At 33.8% G+C, this 14,914-nt stretch overlaps 1 protein-coding gene across 14 annotated transcripts in view; it reads left to right on the forward strand.

The window, feature by feature from the left end:
* Positions 1-14,914, forward strand: part of CNOT2 (CCR4-NOT transcription complex subunit 2) — a 207,503-nt gene that overhangs the window by 105,876 nt on the left and 86,713 nt on the right. For 8 of the 14 annotated variants that reach the window (XM_056800722.1, XM_056800717.1, XM_056800719.1 and 5 more), the window contains one exon: positions 811-861. The exons of the other annotated variants lie outside the window; for them this stretch is intronic. In XM_056800722.1, the coding sequence (XP_056656700.1) occupies positions 811-861 (51 nt within the window). The remainder of the gene's footprint in view (positions 1-810; positions 862-14,914) is intronic. 14 annotated transcript variants of the gene reach the window in all.

Genomic DNA, 14,914 nt, shown 5'->3' on the forward strand with positions numbered 1-14,914 from the left:
TGTGTAGAATCAATTTTTGACATTTTTTTCTGACATTTTAGGATTCCGATTTTCTTCTTTCTTCTCTACCCATCCTCCGAAATGGTGAAGTCTGATATAGATCATACTAGTGCTTTCACATCTTTTGATTTTCTAACAGTTACAAAATATAAATGTTTTTAGTATGTACAATGCTTATGAGTTATGAAGAACTTGTTAAAATTATGGTGAACAATAAAATTTCAGATTTAATAAGATACATGGTAAAACCAAGTTACAAAATTACATGATCTGAGAGTTAGTAGGAACTTAATAAGTTAAACTTATGTGGAATTAAGGGTGCCTTCTACAGGGACTTGATAATTTTATCTGTACTTTATACCTCTTTCAATGTTCCATTTAGTCTTTTGCACATAGCAGGAGCTTAATAAATGTTTGATTTGGATGAATGAAGTGTAGCAAAGAGAGCCAGTGAAGCATAAAAGGAATAGGGAAGATGTGTCAGGGCATTGTCTACTTGAACATTTGTCTGGTTCTACCTCTACTACACATTATCCATGGTCTGGGTTATAGAAATTTGGAGGAACTGTAAAATTGAGCAGTCAATGGGTAAATTATACATTGAAATCTTTATTGAATTATATTTTCCAAAAATCAGAACCCTATTATTTATACATTTTTCGTAAATATGTTTCTAACTCATGTGTTGGGAGTTGTACATCACTGGTCCAGTGTCATCTTTGTTACATGTTAAATCAGGGGTATCCCTGGTGTGTCTGGCTAGTGCCATGGCTCACCCCTCAGTTTCTGCTTCTTTGCTTCATCCTCCAGATGTGTGCTTTCCAATGTCCAGATCTGCAAGTGGTGAAAGAAGTTACAAAGGTAAGTATATGGGTGATCAAATTGGGGAGGGGTTGCATTTTCCTGCTTTGTCCCTCCTTCAGGCTGGCATTTCAGTTACTCTTTCTTTTGTTCTTTCCAATTTCCCTTATAGTTATCAAGTTTTTGAAATTATTTATAGCAAAATAGAATTGTAGAGTTAGAAGAGAACTCGGGGATTATATAGACCCCTTCTTTTTTTGGATGTAGAAACTGATGTTCAGACAGATAATGTGCCTCAAGGTCATATGGTAACCAATCTAGAATTTTAGTTCAGTGCAAAAATAATTAATGATGATGATGATGTAATAGTAATAATCCACATTTCTTTGGTGCTTTAAGAATACAAGGTTCTTTCCTCATAACAGCCCATAACATGAGATATGAATAGTATTATTGTCCATATTTTGCAGGCAAGGAAACTACTAGGAAAAGTGCAAATAATTTTGTCTAAAGCCATCAGCTAGCAAAACAGCAGAACTAAGATCCAGACTTTGGTCCTTTGACTCAAATGACACACTCTTTCAGCTAATCCTTGCTTAGAAGCCATGGAAGAAGACACATTTTCTCCCTGTTCTATTGGGGGAGGGGGGGTGGAATTCTATATTACTTTTGGGGAGGACAAGGAAAATTTGTTACCTATTTAAAATAATTTGGCTTTTATTTTAATAGTCTTTAACAGTGATAAGTTAAATTTATATCACCTCAAAATAAGAGAAAAAAAGAAGGTATATAAATACATAAGTTTACAAACACTTAAACACATGATGGCCATAGGGTTTATGAAGTCAGAGGTAGAACAAAAGACTGTTGGATTTTCTCTAGGTTTTTCAAAGAGGAAAGGATTTGAAAGAAATGAGAAAGACCTCAGGTTTGTCAAATATAAAAAAATCAGGGAGCTGCTACTGACCTTCCCTTTTGATCTCTAAAATCTTCTAGAATATGGTTAAAGTGACATGTAGGTCTTTGGAGATCATTTTCCACAGACTCCTGTCCAGTTATTCTCCTGCAGATTTCTACCCCAAACTGGAGACTAGAACCAAATCCTTAATCAACTCCTTTGGATAAGAACCACAAGCTGCTTGTTCCAAACTTTTTTACTGGGTACAAAGATAAGACCTTGTAGTGACCACCTCCTCTCCACCCCCCCATTTGTAGGTCCTTTTATCTTCATTTTGATCTGGAAAGGGATAGTAAGTGACATAACTTCCAGTTATGTCTTTGTTATGTCCAGTTATGCACTTTATACTAGTTCAGGGATACCTGAACATTTCTTCCTGCCTAGATGCTTCCTGTTCTGGTGCCCAGTCTGTCTCAGCTCTCTTTCATTCCCTGGATGGTCATGGGCCAGATCCTTTCCTAGTACATGTAGACCTCTTTGTATGTCTCCTTAAGCTACCCTGAGCTGCAAACATTATTCACTATAATTTTTTCTTGGCCTTTCTGCTAAGAATTAGATCTTAAAATATTTCTAGATTTTTGTAGAGTTATGATAAAGGAAATTTGGTGGGGGACTCTTAGGCTGTATGTTTCTTACTACTCCACCATCTTCCTAATAACCTCTTGTCATCCCTAATAACATGCCCCCACCCCCAACCCCACAAGGCAATAATAGAATTAACATAATGCTATCACTGTATTCATGGTCCTAATATCAGGGTAATATTTCTGTCTCTGACACACTGACCTTGTCTTACTCATGAGACTTAGTTTTTCATATGTATGTGTCTTCCTTCCTTCCTTCCTTCCTTCCTTCCTTCCTTCCTTCCTTCCTTCCTTCCTTCCTTCCTTCCTTCCTTCCTTCCTTCCTTCCTTCCTTCCTTCCTTCCTTCCTTCCATTCCTTCCATTCCTTCCTTCCTTCCTTCCTTCCTTCCTTCCTTCCTTCCTTCCTTCCTTCCTTCCTTCCTTCCTTCCTTCCTTCCTTCCTTCCTTCCTTCCTTCCTTCCATTCCTTCCTTCCTTCCTTCCTTCTTTCCTTCCTTCCTTCCTTCCTTCCTTCCTTCCTTCCTTCCTTCCTTCCTTCCTTCCTTCCTTCCTTCCTTCCTTCCTTCCTTCCTTCCTTCCTTCCTTCCTTCCTTCCTTCCTTCCTTCCTTCCTTCCTTCCTTCCTTCCTTCCTTCCTTCCTTCCTTCCCTTCCATTCTTCCTTCCTCCCTCCCTCTCTCTTTCTCTCTCTTTTTCTCATGTGTAATATCCTATATTAATCTTTATATCAACCATTTAAAAATTATTATTGAGTTCATTGATAGACAAGTTCCTGCTCATTTCTATATCTCTGCAAACAGAAATCTGGTATTACTTATGCTTCAGAAAACATAGTTCTAAAAGTACTATTAATTATATAATTTCTGTAGTATTTTACCAAAATATTTTTCATGTACATGTTAGGTTATTGAAGCCTTAAGATAAGGATTTTTGTTTCTGTCTTTTAGATGATTGGTTAAATTAGTTTTCAAGGATCACATAGCTAGTAGGTGTTGAAGATAGGATTGAACACTCCCACTGTCTCCCTTATTTTACTACAATTAATTAACCTAAAGGTCTTTCACTATTTTATGTTGCTGCTTCTATACTGTGAATTTACTAAAATTAAATTTTATGTGTGTGTATGTATATATATGTGTATATATATATATATGTTATTTGTGGACAGTATTAATTACTGCTTTAACATGGTAGAATTTAGTTAAAGATCAAAATGAAATTGTAAATAAAATTGAATGGTAAAGATTCCAATTAAAAATAATGATGGCTTTACTAAGAATATGATGGAAAAATCTAATCGTTGTGTAAAACTAAAAGTACCATAACATTTAAAATACATTTAAAGGTAACATTTACCATAAAGCAATTAAAAGCATTTAAAAGAACATACAGTGTGTAAAACACTGTGCTTGTTGTGGTGGGGTTACCAAGAAAGAGCTGAAATAATACCTGCCTTTAAAGAGTAAAATTCATAATCATTCATGTGGTCCCTCATTCAGTAGAATTTTATTAAGCCATGATATGATTTAATTTAATTAAAGAATACCTATGTTTTATTTTTTCGTTAAATTGGGATTACTATAGACTTTTACTTTTAGCATTCCATTATAAAACATTTAAATTTTTATTAAGCCTATAATGTATGAACCCTTTATCTTTAATTTTGGAGGAGATGGTAGTGGTAATTTCAGTCCTAACTGGTAGAGTTCCCATTCCCCATGTAGATCTGCAGCTCATTTGTAATAGTCTTAAAGGGTTTCCTGGAGCTATTAGGAAGTCTTATAGTTTGTCTGTATCTAGACTACCAGTAGACTTCATTTGTTTTCATGGGAGGGCTGGAGGCCAAGTCTTTTGATCTCAAGAATGACCTTTTATACCATTCTTCCTGTCTTTAAATGCATATGGCAAACAACTAGATATATTATTCATTGCTTCCTACCAGATGTGGTGAGAAATCTTGTTAATGCTCCCTTAAATAAATTGCTATTTTCTGTAGTCTCTTTTTTTAAACTCTTAGCTCTGTTTTAGAATTGATACCAAGTATTATTTCCCAGGCAGAAGAGTGGTGAGGGCCAGGCAGTTATGGTATGTGACTTGCCCATAATCACATACCTAGGAAGTATCTGAAGTTGGATTTGAACCCTAGATCTCCCATATCTAGGTGTGGCTCTTCAGCCACCGAGCCACCTGACTGCTCTGCCCTTTTTGCCCATCTTTCTTCATGTAGATATATAAAACTTTATATAAAACCTCATTGAGAGGTTAAAACTAGTCTTTCTGATTTAGTTGTAAATTTTCCCAACACGAGAAAGACAACAGAATAATCAGGAAATCACTTGCTAATGGAGGCATTAAGTTTATATAGAGGCCAGCTGATAAGTTTTCATGAATGTATTTTCATGCATAAACACCTAGTATTTAGCAGATTATTTGATGATAAACATCCTCTTCAGATTTATCACAAGTTGTTTGGTCCTTTTTAGCCATAAGATTCATGACGATTATGTACAAAACCCAAACAAACTCTAAATAGCTATATTGTGTATGTATGTACGTGTGTGTGTGTGTGTGTGTGTGTGTTTGTTTAGTAGTGCTTATTAAATGCTTGCTTGATCAACTGGGTTTCTCTGATGTTCATAGTATCAGGAAAGAGCCTTGTATTTAAGAGACCAGTGAGTGGCCTATGCTCTAATCTCAGTTCTGCTCCTTAACTGGGATTATCCAGGACAGAATTCTTAACTTCTCTGGACTTCAGTTTTCTCTTCTGTAATATCAAGAAGATTTCATTTAACAATTATTAAATAGCTTTTACTTAGGTTCTTGGTATGAAAAAAACAAACCAATTGAAATATTCTCTACACTCTAGAAACTTTCTGTGTATTGGGGCATATATTATGTATACAGAAAGAGCTTAAGTAAGTTAAATAAGGAGAGAGCAATATTAAATGGGTAGAATCGGAGAGATACCAGATCTAATTTAAGCACTGAAGAGGGAAAGGAAGGATCAATTTGAAATTGTCAAAACAAGGATTATTTAAGAGCCTTCCAGCTCTAGAGACTGTGATTCAGGGTGTGTTTCTTGTTTGGAAAAATAATAGCTCTACCCTTATGTACATGTGTCTTTTTTTTTTATTCCCTCATTGTTCTTAGGGGAGAGAAAGAGAATAGCATGTGCATGATTGTATGCAATACTGTAAATAAGGGAGAGACCTGAATCATTATGGATTTTTATATTTAATTAAAATTTTTTATTAAGTATCAGATCTCAAAATTTTGTATTAATAAAATATATATTGTATTGTCATGTTGAAGCATTGCAATTTTCCTTTCTTAATATATTTCAATGTTGAAATTAGTAGAACAGCCTTTAGTAGCATTTTGTATCTTAATCCTTTCCCTAGTAAGTCAAATGCATTCTTATTTGTGAATGTTTTAATGGAATTTTGAACAGTATGAAAGACCAGAGAAGATAGTGGATAAAACCATTAAAAGGTGGTAATATTTCAAGATTAGGTTTTAGAGCAACTGGAAGAATTTTATGAAGTATTTAGTTGTAGTTCAATGTGGAGACAGAAGGAAAGCAAATGAGATGTGAAAGGCTTAAGTGACATTCTGCTTTTCATTGTAATACATATCTGGAAATCCCATTAGAAATCAGAACAAAGAAAAACAGAGTTTCCCCCTTCCTCTGTGCATTTCTTAGTCACTGTATACTGTAGTTATTCTTCACCAGATGACATTGATGGTAAGTCTGTTTACTAACAAATAATTAGATTAAGATTTCAAAAAGGAAAATATAAGTTTTTATTTTCTTAAGCATGCCATTCGTTTAACAAAGTTGAGACATTTTTACAGTAAAATCTTGATCAACTGGAAGCTAACATTAATTGAAAGATTTTTTTTTTTAATCCTTACCTTCTGTCTTGGAATCAATACTGTGTATTGGTTCCAAGGCAGAAGAGAGATAAGGGCTAGGCAATGGGGGTGAAGTACGACTTGCCCAGGGTCCCACAGCTGGGAAGTGTCTGAGGTCAGATTTGAACCTAGGACCTCCTGTCTCTAGGCCTGACACTCAATCCACTGAGCCACCCAGCTGCCCCTGAAAGATTTTGTTTTTGGAGTATATGTGTGTTTTTTTTTTCATTATTAAGAACAGGTAAAAAAAATATAAATTGATGTAGGGAAGTAGCTTTTAAAAAACCAAAATGCCTTCCAGTTTTATCTAGGAGTCAATACAAATTTAGATCAGCTTTTTCTATAATCTATGTCTAAAATCTATACAATTAGAATTGACATTCAATGATGGTACCAAATCATCAAAGAAAGATTAAATTATAATATTATCCTTATATTTTTAAACAATTTTCTATCACTACTTGAATATATAAAGTAACCAGAAATGTCACTTTTTCTTATGCCCTTGTAAAGTTTTATTGTTACATAATTATTGAGAAGAAAAAGGAGCATGTGAATATAAATTACAGTATTTTACTGAAACAAGTTTTTTTTTTTTTAAAGAGATAGACTAGAAAAAGCATGTAATATAGGAAAAGGTTTGAGGTTGAAATGTTTATGGATTGTTTCAACAAAACTAGGTTCATTTTGATGCTGCTAATATAGGCTAGTTAGAATTTCAAACTCATTGAAAATCTATGCTATCCATGGCCAGTTATTATCTTTCTGAGTATCTAGTGCAGTCATTTTTACAGTGTATAATTTCATATATACATAAATCTAATAAGAACTAGATTTCTGGTGATGAGACATCCACTTGAGTAGGTGATGGATCTTAAGTTTTTCATTATACTGCACTTTGTCAGGGCAGAATATATTTTATTACATTTACCATATTTTCTATTGTAAAATAAAAATAATACCCCCCCCAACCCCATTCATAAGAATGTATTAGAAGGGGCAGCTAGGTGGCTCAGTGGATAGAGAGCCAGACTGGGGATAGATGGGCCTGGGTTCAAATCTGGCCTCAGATACTTCCTAGCTGTGTGACCCTGCAAAGTCTCCCTCAATGGTCTAGCCCTTACTACTCTTCTGCCTTGGAAGTGATACATAGTATTGAGTCTAAGACAGAAGGTAAAGTTTTAAAAAATTTTAGAGATGCTAATATTAACAAAGGTTATGTGTATATGTTTTATGTTTTATTTATTGTATTTATTTTGTATGTACTTAGATGTACCTGTCTTACCTAATATATTATGATTGCCTTGAAGGCAGAGATAGTTTTCTTTTTTACTTTTCAATACCTATCACCTAGCACAGTATTTAAATACTTAATAATAAGTGCTTGTTGACGGATTGATTGAAATATACAAATTAGTGGTTCTGTGAAATATTGAACTTATAGAACATATTTCTGTGTTTATAGCTATGTATATATGTACATATTCATAATTAATATTTTCTCTCTCTTAACTTCTTACCCTCTATTTAAAACAAAACAAATTCCTATATTGGTCATTTATGAAAATGCCATTTCCCATTCTGCATTTTGAGTTCAAACCCTCTCTGTCAGGAAGTGGATGGCATTGCTTGTTATTGATCCTCTCAAATGATGAGTTCTTAAGTATTTCAGATTTTTTCTTTTTAAACATCACTTTTGCTTCCCTCCCTCCCCCCATTAAAAACTAAATGAAAAGAAGAAAATTTAAAAACTCCTGGCAAGACAAATCTATACCATGGCCATGTCTAAAATATTTGTCTTTGCCCTTTGTGTCTCACTGAAATGTAATGACATGGGTAATCTGCTTCATCATAGGTCCTTTGGAGACATAGTTAATTACTGCATTAATCAGAGTTCTTGAGTCTTTCAGTGTTGTTTTTGTTTACATTGTTGTCTTTGTATATATTTTCCCTTTGTTCTGCACAGGATTCTCTGAATTCATTTCTTTTTTTCATTTTTTATGAGGAAGTGATATTTCATTACATCTATATGCCACAATTTATTCAGCCATTCTCTGATTGTTAAGAGTTCATCTAAAAGTAACCTGTTTAGGTTCTAGTATTCCTTTTAGGAACAGAAATTTACTTTGTCAGTCAATAAACATCATTAGAACCTACTGTAAATTCCAGGGATACAAAGAGAGGCAAAATCTACTCTTTGTTCACTCAGAATGAATCATGGGACACCGCATATGAACAACTATGTACAAACTATGTAGTCAGGACAAATTGGAGCTAACAGAGAGAAGGCACTAAAATTAAGAGTGATTTGGAAAAGTGGGTAGAATGATCTGGATGAAAATCTAATAAAGGAGACTGAAGAGGAGCTATCTAGGAGGTAGGAGGAGAACCAGGAGAACAGTGTCAGAAAAACTTTGAAGAGTCTTTTAGGGGAGGAGATTGAGATTAATGGTGTAGAAAGACTTTAGAGAGGCCAAGAAGTGATAAGGATAGAGAAAACATTATTGGATTTTTGGAGACATGATATAGAGGACCCTTGCTGTTGAATTTGATGTTTTTCTATACAACTTGTGTGTGTGTGTGTGTGTGTGTGTGTGTATACATGCACGCGTGCATAATGAGAGTAGTTGGAGATTTTGGCACTCCTGCATTGAATGTTGTGTTGTCTGTTTTTTGTTTCATATAAGAATGTGATACTCTCCTCATTCTTTAACCTGTCTTTGTTCTCATGTACTCCTCTTGTGAGAAATAGCAAGTTCCACTTTCTTCCTGATTTTCTTTCCATTCTTTCTTACCCTACTGTATTCTTTTTATCCTTCATTCTTCACAAGGTTGTTATGATGTCCAAATGAGGTAATATTTATGAAGCACTTAGTGCCTGGCAAAGAGTAGTCCCTTAATAAATGTTCATTCTTTTCCTCCTTTCTCCAAGATTAATATTCTTCTTATTTGATTTCCTCAGTACCTATTGAAAATATTGAAGTTCTGTTAAGGATATTTTTTTTTGTTCCCTAATAGAATATTAGTACTGTCTCATCATCTTATGCCCATTCACTTGCTCTACCCTTCTAGATATTTTTTTGACTCCTTTATTTGTATTACAGAATTCTTACCCAGCCTTTTCCCTTCCTATCGGAAATATTTAAAAGTCTTATATTCCATTAAGGTACATTTTTTTTTCCTTTCAGGATTACATTTGTTTTTTGGACCAAGTTTTCTTGGTAGTAAATCTATATCTTTTGCCATTTGGAATATTGTAGTCTTGGATCTCACATTTATAGTTGAAGCTGCTAAGTTTTGTGTGATCCTGACTATAATTCTTGGGTAGTTGTGTGACTTTTTAGTTGCTTGGCAATATTTTTCTTTGATATGCGAACTCTAGATTTGGACTATATATTTTTGGAATTCTATTCAGAAGACCATTGTTGAAATCTGAGGTTCTATTAGATTTGGTCAGTTTTCATAATATATCTCACAAATTTCATAAAATAATTACTTGTGCTTTGCTAAAATCATGGTTTTCAAGTAATTTAATGAATCTTAAATTATCTTTCCTTGATCCCTTTTCCCAATTACCTGTTTTTTATGAAATATGAGAAATCTTAAACTTTTTTGTCTTGATGTTGTCTTATTATTTCTTGCTGTTTTGTAGAATTATTAATTTCTGTGGGCTCTGTTGTATTCTTAAGGGAATATATTTCTTTGGTAGGAATTACTATTTTTTCTTCTAAGCTATTTATTCTCCTTAAAATTCTTAGCTTTAAATTACCCCCCCCTCTTTTCCCCCTCCCTCTCTTCCCCCCTCTTTTCCTCCCTCCCTCTCCCTCTCTTCCTTTGTTCTCTCAATTAGTTACTAATTCCTCTGCAATAATGTTTATGTATTTTGATAGTTTAAATTTTTTATTTACTTATCTCTCTGACTTTAATTTCTGAATTGGGCTTCGTGTAGGGAGTATCCTTCACTCCCACTTGCCCTTTTGAATGCATTGGTCAGCCTTATTTGAACTCACCATTTGTTCATAACCTGATCCCTAGTTTTCAGGGTTTTGGTTCAAAGTGCTGATACTGTTAGGGCCCACCTTGAAATCTCAGGAGTGACCTTAGATCCTCTAGTATTGAATTCGAACACTGAGGCTTTCTCAGAAGACTCCTTTATTCTTACTGCCTGTAGATACAAACTATTGCTGTCTACATATATTGCTAGTCCATCTTTGATTATCTGAGAGGCTGTATTGTGCTGGTTCTAACTTTGTTGGCATCTCATTGACTTTGTGTTCTAGGATGGGAGAAGTAATAGTACTTCCTCTTATGATTTTCGGATCATTATTAGATATTAGAGGAGTTATCATATTATATTAGATATAGAGGGCACCGTTCAAGCAGCTATCTTATCTAGAAGTCTCTGGCTTTTCTTTGAATAAACATTTGAATGCTTGTAATATGTTTGGCATTAATTTAATTTTAGGTTGATAGAATGAACTGAACTATTTTTTCCCATAAGGAATTCATACAGAAAACCTCTTTGTAGATGCTAAATTTTATTTAAATGATTTACAACTGAAAGTATTCTAATTTGAATTACCATTTTACTGACTTCAGTTGTACAAATTAAACTGAAATGGCATCTTGATATATGTTCCAAGGCAGAAATGTGGTACGGTCTAGGTTAAATGACTCGCTTAAGGTCACACGGGTAGGAAGTGTCCAAGGTTAGATTTGAACCCAGGACTTCCTCCATCTCCAGGTCTGACTCCCTATCTATTGAGCCACGTAGCTATTCAACCATGTTCTTTCTAAAGTTACTTTACTACTATAGTGATCTTTAATTTCATTAGTAGTTCACAGATTTTGGCCCCATAACTCCACAACTGAATTCTCATTTTCTGAAGATGTGACTTTCTAGTGTCATCTTAACTTAGCTATGTGGTTCTTCCTTGAAAGATATACAGCCCCTTAAATCTTTCCAGCCTGCTAGAGAACAGCTAGCACTTTTTCTTTCTCAATGGAATAACTTTTGAGAATCTTGGGTCACTTCTAAATCATGAGGATTTATCCCATGCATTGGGATAGGTTTTTAGTAGAGGCCTTTTAAATTGAATGTGAAGCAAAAACCCTTGTCAAAAAGAACACACAGTGAATGTCCCTGAACAACTTGCAGGGATCCAGGAGAAAAAAACACCATTCATAAGCAAAGGAGAAACTATGGGAGTGGAAACACCGAGGAAAAGCAACTGCCTGAATACAGAGGTTGAGGGGGCATGACAGAGGAGAGACTCTAAATGAACACTCTAATGCAAATACTATCAACAAAGCAATGGGTTCAAATCAAGAAAACATCTAATGCCCAGTGGACTTACGCGTCGGCTATGGGGGGTGGGGGGGGGAGGAAAAGAAACTGATCTATGTCTTTAACGAATAATGCTTGGAAATGATCAAATAAAATATATTTAAAAAAAAAAAAGAACACACAGTGAATATATTTGATCATTGGATTTATTTGATTATTTATGATACAAAAATAATTACTATTCTTTTCCACCAGTAGTTCCATGAATAGCATGCTTCATTCAGTGTATAGTATATTTAAATTTATTTGATTAAAATTTTTTTAGAATTTTCTTAGAATCTGTATACTTCAGTGGAAAGAATACTGTAATTCAAGTCAAAATAACAGTTCCTGAATTTGAGTTCCATATTTCATCACTTATGAGCTGTGGGATCTTGTATATTTAATTAAAATATTAGTTTTATCATCTGTAAGATGATTATGTAACTTGTGTTACACAACTATTGTAAGAGGCAAGTTAATGCTTTTTCAGACATAAAGTGCTAGGTTGTACAGTGCATGAAATTCTGGCCTTGGGGTCAGGAAGATCTGAGTTTGAATCCTTCCTGAGTCACTTAATGACTGTGTGACTGAACCATTTACTTACCCTCCTTTGGCTCAGTTTCCTTATCTAAACCTCTGGAACAATAATGATTACCTTCAACATTGTTGTGGTGCTCAAATGAGATAATATAGCTCTATAAGGTTTTCTGCAGGCTTTATATACATTATCTCATTTGTCTGAGCAGGATTTTAACTCAGGTCTTCCTAATGTTACTCCACCATGCTGCTTTGCTACTTATACATAAAGTGCTTTGCAAACCATAAAGCACTATATAAATTTTAAGTATTATTTTTTAAAAGGTAAGTTTCTGTTGTTTAAATTATTTTCTATCCAGAGAAGAAACAATCCCAAATTACACATTAGTATGTGTTGAACTCTTTTGTATTATATCATCTTTGCCACAATTAGTAATTTCTTTTAATAACTAATTCTACTAATTGGTATGAAACAGAAAGATAAACCCAGTATTCTCAGCATTCAAGTTAAAACACTGAGTGTACTTGTTTCAAATTATATACATTTTTGTGCCTGTTACTTGAAAGGACCTTTTAGAAGTTTTTAACATTCATTTACACCGAATTGTTGGAAAATAGCTAACATTAATAAAAATGTTCAAATAATGTGATATAGCTCCTTTTAAATTTGATCTTGTTGGTTTTATCCCCTCATTCTGTGTTACCAAGATTATTTGGGTTCTTGAAAGTCATATTTTATCTATGAAAAGAAAATAGTAATTGCTTGTTGTATTAAATTAGATTGGAATATAATCTTTCAGGCAATTTATGTTTGTATAGGCTAATTTTTGTACTTTTAGTCCATCTAGAATTCTTATACTCCTTTTATCTTTTTGTAACTGCTTTTGATTCTGTCTCATAAAATGCAAAAGTAGAATGATGATATTAATTTCTAGTCGTTTTCTAATTATTGATTACTTTTGTAGAATAATGTAGAAATTAGTTCATGAAATAAACTTTTAGATTATCTGTTTTTTAATATTCATCTCCCCCCCCCCCCCATGAGAAACAGCATGGAATAATTGATAGAAAATTGGCCTTGGAAGTTAAGTTTTGCCTTTGACATGTACCGCTTATGTGCTTCTGGGCAAGTCAACTAACTTCTCAGTGTTCCAGCCAGTTGTGAGCTCAAATGCTGACTTAAATGCATCAAGAGGGTATCCATCTGAAACTGGAGGGAAATATTTAGTTTTGTGACTCAAGGATCTAGCCTGGCTGTCAGTTTTGTCAGTGATTTGGATATTGACATAGAAAAGATACTTAGCAAAGTTATGAAAGACATACCTCAGGGAAGCCCTTAACAGCTAGGAACCTATATTTCTTGATTGGATTGAAAGAGATGGCAAAACTGTAAGAAGAAATTTGTCCAGTTTTATAATGTTCTATATTCCCTCCAACAACTGCATTTTAAATTTTAGAAGAAAGTAAATAAAAGTTAAGGGAAGTAGATGGCTTGATTACAGTTCATGTGATTAAGACAAGTCAACAGGTATTTATTAAGTGATACTATGTACCAGGCACAACACTGGGGATTCATAGAAAGTCAAAAGATGGTAATTCGCTGTCTCATTGGGGAGATAGCATACAAATAGCCATGTATAAAGAAGATATATACAGAGTAAATAGAAGTAATCTCAGAAAGTGTTAAGATTAAAAGAGGATGAAGAAAAAACTTAATCTTCTCTAGAAAATCTCTGTAGTAATCTAATAACATAGAAAAATCACAATTTACTTCACATTTTTAGAAAAGTTCTAGTAGGAAATTTTAATTGATTATTATATGAATTATTTTTTACTAATTGAGTAAGTCAGAGTTTTGATTGGTTATAGATTTGTTCTAGACAGAGAGACTAGCACAAGACAAGGCTGAGTTGAGAAATGTGATTTATATAGTCATCTTGCTGAAAAGTGGAAGTTTAAAATATGAAAAGGAATGATACAAATAAACAAACCAAGAGAATGTTTGAATATTGTTAGCATGAAATAAGAAGAGCCTAAATTAAAATTGTGATTGTATGTGAATGAAAAAGGAAAAAAAAATCTGTGAAATAAGTAGCAACAGAATTGGCAGTTATTTTGATATGGAGAAATGGGAGAAGTCAGGGAGACCACACTTAAGGTATCAGAAACCAAAATAGGCAAATCAGGATATGGTTTTCTTGTGCCAGTGATTACTTTAATATTTAGAAGCCTCAAGTTTTAAAATACTTTAAAAAGACATTCATGATGGGGGAAATTGAGGTAGTTAGAAATGGGGATTGAAATTTATATAGAGGAAGTCATGGCTGAAATGCTCTGGGGGTGCTCAGAAAGAATCAAAGCAGAGAATCTTATTGCCGTGAATGAAGTTTATGTCTGTTTTCTGGCAGAATTCCATAGAGGCTGAATTTAAGGAATTTCTATGAACTGATTTTTCTGAGTGGGGAAACCTAGATGTTTTCAACCCAACTGAAATGGGAATGAAGACAAATCCTAGTATTGCCATTTACAAATGGCAAATTTGTATTTGTAAATACAGACAGAATTTTGGACAAATCACTTAACCATGCTAGTCCTCCATTTTTTCATTTGTATAATGAACTGGTTAAATTAAATGAGTTTTAAAGTCACTTTCAGCTTTAAATCTATTAGCTTATGATTTTGCTTTGGAGTCGCCTAGTATCAATTCCAATTGATTAATAAGATGTGAATCTGGTCTACAATTTTTTATACTTTTTAAGTTGTCATTCTCTTATAGTTTGGGACCACTTTCC

The sequence above is a fragment of the Monodelphis domestica genome, chromosome 5, assembly GCF_027887165.1.
Source record: "Monodelphis domestica isolate mMonDom1 chromosome 5, mMonDom1.pri, whole genome shotgun sequence".
In the NCBI taxonomy this organism is placed as follows: Eukaryota; Metazoa; Chordata; class Mammalia; order Didelphimorphia; family Didelphidae; genus Monodelphis; species Monodelphis domestica.